Genomic DNA, 10,485 nt, shown 5'->3' with positions numbered 1-10,485 from the left:
ACCCACCCACCACCCAAAGGGACCAGCACCCACGCGGGGTTTTGCCCCGATGTCCCCACTCGTGGAGGGGCTGGGGGGGGCACCCAGCGCAGGAGCAGCTCCTTTGGGTGCTGGGTGCCGGGTGCTGGGTGCTGGCAGCCCCCCCGCGGGCACCCAGAACAGGCTCGGCCTCATTTCTGCTCCCACCCACGTGCCCAGCCCCGGACCCGTTCCTCGGGTGCGCCAGGCGTGGGTGAGCCCCGGGGGGGGGGAAACTGAGGCAGGGGGTAGAGCCGGTGGGTTTGGGGCTCATTACCTGTGGAGGGCAGGGGGCAGCACCCCACAGGACCCCCAGCCTCAGGAGGGGGGAAATCGGGGTGTCAGAGGCAGCTCTGGGGGCTGAGTGCTGTGGGGAGCGCAGCAGGATGTGGCCCCTCCCTGGGGATGGAGTTGGGGACGCAGGGACGGAGCTGAGCACCCCAGAGTTGGGGGATTTTTGTGCAGTTTTAATTTTTTTCACCCATGCAGGGATGTCGCAGAGGTCCCACCCTCGGCTCCAGCTGGGGGCAACAAGCAGGGGGGGGACCCTGCGCTGCGCCTGCTCCCCCCTTGCCGAGGAACGAAACAGATGGGCGGGGACCGAGCACGACAAGGGAAGCCCTAAGGGGGGGTAACCTGGCCCTAAGGGCAGCCCAGGCCCCGCTGCTGGCATTTGGGAAGCTCCAAAGATGCAAATGCTGAAGTGCTGCTTGAGATCAGACCTCGGTGGGGGGGGTCCTGTGATGTGGCCCCCCCGTGCAACCAGCTGCAGCCAAGTGACCCCACTCCAAAGGTGGCCCCGTGCCCCTGTCCCCATAGGGACATTCTTGGGGGGACATCACGGGCAGTGGGGGCTGCCGGGGCCCCGGGAGCGCCCTGCACCCGGGCAGGGCAATGGGTGACACCAGCCTGACCCCCCCTCGGTGCCAGCATCGCAGCCCCCCCATGGTGAGATGGTGAGGGGTAGGAGACATCGTGGCACTGCCGCCAACCACCGCACCCACAGCGCGCTCCCCACGGAGCAAAAAGGGGTGACAGACCCCCAGCCCCACACCCATGGCAGGGGGTTTGGGGTCCTGGCCTCGTCTCAGCACCCCCAGCCCCCCTCCAGCAGCTCGTGGGGCGAGGGAAGCCACGGGGGCTCCGAGCTTTGAGGAGCTGGGGGGCGAAAAAAACCCAGATAATGCGAAAAGAGGGATGCCAAACCTCAGGCTGCATGCAGGGAAGTTATTCACAGCTGAATGAGATAAACCTACAAGGGGGGGGGTACCAAAAAGCATCCTCCTCCCCAAATGCTCGGCTCTCTGCCTGCTCAGGGCCACGCAGGGCTGCGCTGAGCTGGCAGGGGGTTAGGGATGAGCCCAGCACAAGGCAGGGACCCTTCCCCTAAAACCTTTCCCCTAAACAAAGGCCCGCAGAAGGGCCCTGGCTCTCGGAGCCCTGGCATTAAAGCTCTGGCACGGCGTGGGCTCTGCCTGCACTGCAGCAAAGGCTTCCAGCTCTGCAGCAAGCGGCTCCCAGCGCCATCCCCTCCCCAGCTCCCCCCCCCCAGCTCTTCCCGACAGCAGCTCTGCAAACAGGACCGTGACTTCTGGCCACGCAGCAAGGGCAGCTCTGTGAAATGAAAGGCGCGGGGGCCTTCCAGGGCCAGCTCCTCGCGCTGCCCGCAGGCAGGAGGCTGCAGATCAGGAGGTCGAGGGGGGGGAAAAAGCTGAGCCTGCTTCTGAAGGAGAGAAGCCTCGACAATAAGAGAAGGCACCTGGAGACATCCACAGAAATAAGTTTATTTCCCCTACCGTCAGGATTATGAAACCACAGAAGCAGAGTTTAAATATTTACAAAGTAATCCAGCGCCCCACAGAGATCAAGAGAACAAAGGAAGAGGGTACGCAGGGGCTGGCCCTCGCCGAAGAGCACGGCAGAGCCACGGAGCTCTGCAGCACGAGCACGTGCAAAGGGGAAAGGAGGGGACCAGAAAAGCGCCAGCGGGGAGGAAAGGGACAAGGGGGGAACCTTTAGGAGGCCACGGGCAAGGAGCTGGCAGCGAGATGAAGGCAGCTGCAAGGAAAGCACGTCCCTCACCCACCCACCCACCTCCCAGCCCGCTCTCCCCACGCATCGCCCGTCTCCCCGCGCTCCCGCAGCGCCGGCGGTGTGGTGGAGCAGTAAATCTGCCCAGCCCACAGCCAGCCGCTCTGCAGGAGCCCTCCTGCAGGCACAGGGAGGCCAGCGAGGCTGCTGGGGCTGGCTCCGTGCTACCTCTGCTGCACACCTTGCTGTGGAGCCGCCCGTGCTCCCTCCTGGTGCCCGGAGCCGTCCTGCCCTGCTGGCGGTCGAGGTGCAGGGGAAGCAGCTCCGCAGCCCGAGGTCCCGCAGGGCTCGTTTGTAGGGGAAAAGCCTCCGTTCAGAACCACAGATCTGGTTAAAAAATAAAAAAATACAAAGCACGGGGAGCAAACGAGAAGGATTTTCACGGTGGGGAATGGCACTCGGCACTTTCCGAAGTCCCGGGAGCAGGGATCGTGGCCAGCAGCCCCGCTCCCGGCCTCCCCTGACACCTCGGAGTCTCAGCTTTGGCAACGCTCGTCTAGCTTATCGCTGAAACACTGCAGCAACGTGTGAGACAGCCCCAAGAGTCTCTGGGTTATTGCTACTGCGTAAGACAGGTTGGCTTCAGCCCTGGGGCCGGGGACTCCCAGCGCATCCTTGGCAGGACATTGAGGAATCACGCTAAAATGACAAACTGGGGCAAAGGACTGATCCCTCCCGTTCCACTGGCTTGTCCTGGGGCACGGCAGCCACCCCGCCGCGCAGCGACGCTGGGCAGCTCCGTGAGATTCCATCTTTTCCTTGCAAGGTTCTCTTTGATCCAGGTTTTGGCTTTCTAATTGGCCTCAGCACCCTCCAGCCCGCTCTCCGCTCGGGTTTAAGGGACTGTACGCAGGAGACGCCGCCTGCTTCAGCTCCAGGCACGTGGGGAAGGGCAGTGAGGAGCTCCCACCCCGCCAGGCCAGCACCAGGTGACAAGGACAACTGGGTGCTAGGGAGAACGGAGAGGTTTAAGGGGCTATTTAAGGGTGACTGAGGAGGAAATGAAGAATTCAAGAAGCCCAAGAGCCCCCAGCCCCCCTATAGAGCTGGGAGGGGTCAGGGGGATGGAAGCAGATGGGGAGGCACAAAGGGACGGCCTCCAGAGCCAGCAGGGGGACTGACAGGGCTGCCACATCAGAGGAAGCCACAGGGATGGCACGCAGACAAAAAGAGCTTTCTTGCTGGCCACGAGCACTCCTTGAGGCTGAAATCCATCAGGTAGTGGAGTAAAGAGCTGGCCTTTCAAGGCAGGAGTGGAAAAGCTAAGCCTTCCTCTGCAATCAGAGGGCATCTGCTTAATGGCACACAGCCCTCGGGGGACACCCGACAGCCACCCGGCTAAGAGCACCCCAGAAAGCAGCCGGAGCCTCAGAAAGCAGGGACCCGACCCCAGGCACGCTCCCTGCTCAGCACTCCCAAACCACCTCCTCTAGGAGCCGTTCTGCCTGCTCCAGGGCTCGGAAGGGCCATCAAACCCCCAGCACTGCCAAACCTTCTAAATTTTTCACCTTCCAAGTGCTTTCACCCCGGGTGTGCTCTCCAGAACACGCCACAGCTCCCCAGGCATCACCCCGGGACCAGCCACAAGACAGCAGTGCCCTGTTTGCTGCTGCAGAGCCCAAGCAGAGCACGTCTGCCCGCCAGTCCGTCCACCTCTTGAAACCTCCGTTGGCCCCACTAAGCCCAGGATTCGGGCACTGCTCTGCAAGGCACGGATGCTTTCACAGCCCCAAAGCCTTCTGTCCCAGGAGCAAGTACCTGCTGCTGCTGCTGCCGCCACCTCTGCAGTCGTGATTTCTGTGACATGCAAAGCGCTAGGGATCAAAGGGAAGCTAAGCAGCTTGGGAGGAGTGTAACGACAATTTCAGGCATTCAGAGCCCAGGGAGAAGCGGGGAAGCTAGATTTTCTCTGGCACAAGCTAAAAGGGATTTGGCAGCAGACTCCCAGCTCTGCGACACGCTGCTGAAAGCGTGCAGACTGCCACAAGCCATACCCAAGCCAGTCCCTCTACTTTCCTGCTTTTCTGGGCTCACCAGCAGGACCAGACGCATCTGCCCCGCCACGGAGCGTTCCTCTGTGTGTCTCTCCTCAGAGGAGTGCTGCGCCGTCAACACCTTTCTGGCACTACTGGGGAGACCGTCAGCGAGGGCTGCGCACCCCCAGGAGGAGCCCCACACCTCCACTGTGAAACGTGTGCTGCAGGAGAGCCGTGCAACAGGGAAACAACTGCCCCTGGGAGACTGGAAACCCCAGGAGGCACCTGATGAGGTTTGCCAGGAGGAAGAACCCAGAGGTGATCAGAGAGAACCTTACAAGGTGCAGCTGCCCGCGCTCCTGAAGCAGGAGGCAGGGTTTGCCTCGCACGGAATGCAAAGGTGCCCACACCTCTCCTTTCCTGATTGCATTTCTACCTACCAAATTGCAGGGAGGGAGCAAATTCAGGGAGGGATCAGGAGGCTTCAGGACCTCTGCTGTTGGGAGACACCGTCGACAGAACAGAAACAGAAGGGTAAGAAGCCAGTCCCGGGGAACAAAGATGAGTTGTTACAATGGAGTGGAGTGGCCACCTTCCCCAAAAAACGCCTCCCGGAGTCCCATGCCTCCACCTCGCTGGGTCAAGCAGTCACAGTTTCTTCCTTCGTGTGCCCGCAGGACAGGGAGCTCACAGCTGTCATCACCGCAGGTGAAGTGTCAGAACGACCGTCAGGATCACCCCCAGGAGGAGGACAAAGGGAAGCCAGGTCTTCACAAATCCCCCTACGCTGCAAGATGGAAAAAAAAAACACAACGGGGAGAGTTTAAACATAAGAAGTCAGCAGAGGAAGACAGGAGGGAGAGAAGGAAGTGATGGTAAGTGGAGAAACCAGAAGGAGACAGATGTTTCTCTTATCCATTGCTAGCACTGCCACACAGTACACGTTAAAAATGCGAGGTTAAATCAGGTCCACAAATAACTGCATCATGAGCAACAGGGCTGGACTCGCCTTCCAGCTCAAATCCAGGTCAAAGTCTATGACTTTGGCATGTTTCATATCTCCACAGACAAACAATGAAACCCCATTTCAGTCAGCCTCAGCGTTCAGGCTGCTGGTGTATTTACCCAGCGCAGGGGGACCACGCTTGCAGGAAAGCTGGTTGGGCTCTCCCAGAAAAGGCAGACCCAGCAGAAGGGAAGCAACGAGAAACCTTTGTGCAGGGCTGTCCTCGCAGAATCTCCTCTCCAGGCCCAAGGAGATAAAATGGAGATTAAGAGCTCTTTCTAATAAGGAAAGCTCAGGGTTTCCCTCTCCACTCCAGCTGGAAATCAGACTAGTTTTAGTGTAAACAAGATTCAAGAGAGGGAAGAGAGACCAGCAATCCTTGGAGAGGAGCCATTCTGTGACCTTCTGTTCTGACCTAACCCAGCCAAAAGACAACACAGAGAGCGATATTTGCTCTAGTTAGCATTTCCCAAATTCCTGGCACCCTAAATTCGTTGCTAGAGACAGTATCTCAGGAGCAGCATCCAGTGCAACCCAGCAAACGCTCCTGGTTCTTTGCTTAAGAACAGGCAGTGAGAGCACCACCTACCAGCAACACTCCCCCACGTGTTGTGGGTGGGTGGGGAGATGTTCCTCCCTTTCCCAAGAGGTTGAAGCTCTGGAGGGATGGGAAGAAGGAAAGAAACAAAGCCCCTCTGCCTGCTGGATCTAGACTGCTCTCAGCTCACCTTACGTACTTCCCATAGAGGAGTGAGAAGAAGCAGAGCTTGACCATGTTCCAGGAGGTGCTGTTGTCGTATCTCATCAAGTTCAAGGCCAGAGCTACATGAGAGTGGCAGTTATCACAGCAGAGGTTGTGCTGGAACAGAAAAAGGGGCAGAGCGTTAGAAATCCTGCCTCAGGGCTCCCCAGCCCTGCACACGGGGCTGGTGCAGGCTCACAGGTCCCAATCCTGCAGGAAGGACCCCAACCCCGGGGAGGTGTCGCTCCAGGCAGGACGCGGGCACCGCAGCCGTACCATTCGGTGCTTGTACTCCTCCGAGGCATCGTGCACAGCCGTGTCCCACATGTTGGGGTTGGAGGAGTACACCTTGCCAGGATCCAGCTTCCAGTACCTGGGAAACGAGAACAGATCCCTTCCGTGATCCCTTGGCTCTGCTGCTGCTCCCCTGCAATTTTTTTGCTCTTCCCAGCGGGAAGCTGCTTGAAGGGCTTAGGAAAAAGGCTGCCTCTGGAGCCCAAGGAACTGCACCCTTCGAGACCAGCACATGCTGCAGGAACCAACACTCAGCACCCTCAGCCCTGGGGCACTCCAGACAGAGAAATTGCAGGCCTCGAGGCTACAGGCCCCTCTGAATGGCTTTCATGTGCTATGAGATGAAGCCTGCAGGCCACTTAAAATGTAAACGTGATCTGACAGACACACAAAGCCCAGGAACCTCGCCCCCTACCCCAGAACATCATTAACAAGATGGGAGTGATGACAGGTCATTAGCACGGGCACCATTTACTTGGAGCACTTGTTGCTAACATTCTTTTAAAATGTTTTGGCCTTTTTTTTTTCTCGTAAAGGCTCCGTACAGCTACAGTTATTAATGCCATTATCCTGCTGCCACGCTTCTAAAAAGATTGAACTTAACGTGGTTTCTTGAAAAGCACAGACACAGCAGCCGTCCACTTGAATTAGGTTATGTGAACAACGAGAAGAGCAGTGTTACGGCCTGGCTGCCTCCGTGAATTAAAGGACATCTGCAGGTCAGCTGCTCAGTTCAATACAAAGTAACGGGAGCACTTACTTCACTGGCTTCCCAAAGGCCATGTTGTCTTCCTACAAATAAAACAGAAAAAAGGGAGCTCGTGAGGACAACCCCGCGCTGCGTTCATGACACACCTCTTGCTGGAAACCTCTCAGCCCGTGATCATGTAGCAAGGACACCGCCACGTCGCCTCAACAGTCCCAAGACACCGACCCCATCCATGTTTTAGGTTTCAGCTGTGTTTGTAAGCTCTTGTTCAGGGGGTGAGTGCGTTCATGCTCTGTACACGGTGGCATTACCTGGCTCCGTGGTGCATGTACTGTGTTCCCTCCCTTTAAACTGTGAATGCCTCGTCAGCTCTAAGGTGTAAGTCTCCTAATCTTTAAGGAGCATTAATTATCCCACAGCATCTTTCACCTCCTCCTCCCCAAACCAAACCAGCTGCTGTTTACCAACCCCCCAGATGACCTGCACTGGACAGCAACCTCCATGGCACAGATCCACGGTCTCGGAAACACCTAAAGCCATTACTCTGCAGAACTCAGAGCTGCAAAAGGCGGGGGTGGCTCAGAAGCCCCCAGCAGAGGTGAGACGCAGAACAAGCACAGGATTTGCCTCACGTACCTGGATCTGTTGCCTACTTACTGAGACAAAATACGGCCCCGCGAAGTCCCGGATGACCCCGGTCGACGTGCAGATGCCCATGTGGCCGATGATAGGGAAGAGCCACCTGCCAAGGCAACAAGCAAGGTGTCAGGCTGAGATATTTGCCCCCAAATCGCGCCAAGATCGTGCATCCCGCTGCCAGGAGCCCGCAGAAGTAGCCACGCAATGAACTGCACAGCACGGGATAGGCCGGGAGGTGAAAGCAGGAGAGGTACAAGCAAAGGGAAAGCGGGCTTGAGCTGGAAAGGGAAAACACCCAGAGCTGTGCTCCCCGATGAGCTGATCTAGTTGGCTCATCCGCAGGGTGGTCAGGCTTCAAGTTTTCACTTTTTAAATTTAAAAAACATCATTTTTCAAGGCACTTTTCACATTTTTGAGTGGCTGCAGTTACAGGATGAGCAGGACTCCAATGGCCTGCACCGCCTGCACCCCCCGGACAGGGAAGGGCAAGCCCAAGGCTCCCAAAAAAACATTTGTGTTTCCCTCCCCTAAATGGTCTCCTTGTTTCAAAGACTCGTCCTCCTCCTCCTTTGATATTTGCAACTCTGCAGCTCTTTATCTCCCCCTCGGATCCCCCGTGACCCCTATGAAGCATAGGGTGAGCGTTGGTGCTTCAGGCCAAGCACCAGCGCTCACCCACACCCTCCTACATCCTCAGCTTTGCTGCCCTCTCTCTGATTTCTCCCTCCCCTCATGGGACCGTGCCCGGCGACTAATATTTCAGGTGCCATTACAGGAAGGTTAAACAAGAACAGATTCACAGCTCAGTTAGGGAGATCCTAAACCCACTGAAACGAGCAGATAAAGCCAAGCACACCAGTAAGTGCAACTGAGGAGATAAACTGCGCCCAGCTCCTGCTGATAACGTAACCTCACCACGCAGGGAAAGGCTTCCTGCAAAGTTTCAGCGCTTGCATCACTTCACCTCTGCGTTTTCCTATCTGGTGCGATGCAAAGCAGCCAGGCGGCTTCGCTGCCTGCACGGAGCCGTGTTCTATCAGCCAGGAGGTGCAGCTGAACGCAGCCTTGTCACAGCTTTGCCACCTTCAAAGGTGTAAACAGATCTTCCTTCTCCTTACTTCTCCCCCTGATGCTGACTGGCTTTCAAGCCTCCAAACCCCGGGATGACAGGAAACGTCAGAGGAAGAAAATTGGGGCAATTATGCAATCTAGCGAGAGATTTCGCCAAATAACGACACTGAAATTTCCACTGCTAAAAAAATCAAGAGGAAGATGCCACTGCTCGATGCAGAACAAGCCCACAAACAAACAGGGAAACCCACTAACTCCGTCAGGACAGCTCTCCTCAGCAGTCCCGGGGGGAGATAAGGAGGTTGAAAGCTTTGGAATGGGGAGGATGGGAAGTGCAGCTGTGTGAAAAAGAGAAGATAACGATCAGGGCAGGTTCACACACGCGGGGCAGCACAGGGAAGTTTTCTCCCTGCTGAGCAGAGGCCCGGCGCCGTTCCCAGCCCCACAGACCGCGCCACGTCTTCGCCCTGACTTTCAGCCCCGGCTCAGCAAACATTCACACCCGGCTGCAATTGGAGGGGGTGAGGACGGCGTGAAAACCACCCCCCGCCCCCCAGGAACCACATGTTTAGGGCTTCCCATTTTCCCACAACTGCAAGAAAAAAAAATTAAAAAACAAACAAAACCACCACCAAAACTCTCCTTGAAGCCTGCCTACACCCTGCCAGCACCACAGACAAACCCAGCAGGGGCTCCCCTGGGGCTGGCTGCGAGGCCCCCGCGGCTTTGGGCCCCCCCTGAGGCCCTTTCGCCCCCCAGCCGCGACCCCCCCCGGGCCGAGCCGGTTCCCCCCCAGGCCCCAGCTCCTGAGGAGCCCCCAACGGCTCCCGGCACAGCGTTCCCCGCCGAGCCCCCGAGGCTCCCGGCCTCACGTCAGGACGGGGATCGGGGTCCAGACGACGCAGTAAGGGAAGCGGCCGCGCTCGGCGTCCAGCCCGGCCCCCCCGGCGCCATGGAACTGCTTCATCTTGGCCTCCGCTTCCGCCATCGCCCGCCCCGCCCGGCCGCCGCGCCATGGCGTCACTTCCTGGAAACCGCGCGGCCGCTTCCGGGTGCGCCCGGTAACCAGGAAGTGGGAGAGGCCTAAGGGCCGTAGGGGTCGGGGACCCCCCCCTGAGGGACCCACCCCCCCCAAAAAGCCAGGAGCGGGGCTCAAGGCCCCCCGCAGACACGGTTCTGCTTTACAGCGGGCTTCGTGCTCTGTAGCAGCCCCTCAGGCCTACACCATTGGCACCCACAGCCAGGGACGTGGGGCTCCCCCTGCGTGGGGGTGCCAATGGTGTAGGGACAGTGGAACCCCCCCTCCCCACAACTCCCAGGAAAATCAGCACCCCCCCGGGACAGGAGGAACGGGAGGGAGGGCAGGGGGAGGAACAGCACTTACACCTGGAGAATCGGCTTAGAAAAATAACAATTGCTTTATTAGGAAGTTTAATTCAAACTCTACACGAGGAGGCTGAAGAAGAAATGGGTTTATTCCAGGTTTCCACCCCCATAACACGCTCGGCAAAATACAGAGGGACAAGTCACTGAACGAGTGGAAGGAAAAGGGACGACGTTGCCTGCCACCAGGGTGCTGTGCCCAGCAGGCACAGGAGAGCTGCCAGGCATCCGGACCCCCCTCTCCTCTTCACATCCTTCTGTGTTCCTCCTGGAAGCACCTCGTGTCCTCCTTGCGTTGCGATCTTGAGCTGCATTTCCAAGGCCCACAGTTAGCAGAGGTTTCCTTCCAGCACAGTTTGTAGTGTTGGACGGCATGACACTGGGGGGTTGCTCACAAAGCTCTTGCAGCTTATCCCTTCCAGCACGTGGCTCCTCCATTTTAGCTCTGTCACAGCACAGAGGCAAGGCAGAGCCGAGCACTGCGCTCACACAAGGAGCTGGCTTTCGTTATCCACAAGCAAACCCTGTTACGATGAGAGCCACGTTCGCAACAGCA

General features: G+C 58.0%; 1 protein-coding gene across 1 annotated transcript; it reads right to left on the bottom strand.

Annotated features, from left to right (window-relative positions):
- Positions 1-1,782: 1,782 nt before the first annotated feature.
- TMEM222 (transmembrane protein 222) lies at positions 1,783-9,575 on the bottom strand. Its single transcript, XM_027443826.3, has 6 exons — positions 9,419-9,575; positions 7,494-7,578; positions 6,888-6,919; positions 6,110-6,206; positions 5,820-5,950; positions 1,783-4,872 (listed from the first exon to the last, which is right to left on the bottom strand). The coding sequence occupies exons 1-6, from the start codon at positions 9,532-9,534 to the stop codon at positions 4,785-4,787; spliced, it is 549 nt and encodes a 182-aa protein (XP_027299627.1). The 5' UTR covers positions 9,535-9,575; the 3' UTR covers positions 1,783-4,784.
- Between the last annotated feature and the right edge of the window lie 910 nt (positions 9,576-10,485).

Source organism: Anas platyrhynchos, chromosome 24 (genome assembly GCF_047663525.1).
Source record: "Anas platyrhynchos isolate ZD024472 breed Pekin duck chromosome 24, IASCAAS_PekinDuck_T2T, whole genome shotgun sequence".
Taxonomy (NCBI): Eukaryota; Metazoa; Chordata; class Aves; order Anseriformes; family Anatidae; genus Anas; species Anas platyrhynchos.
The sequence above is the reverse complement of the archived record's forward strand: the minus strand, read 5'-3'. Positions and strand labels throughout refer to the sequence as shown.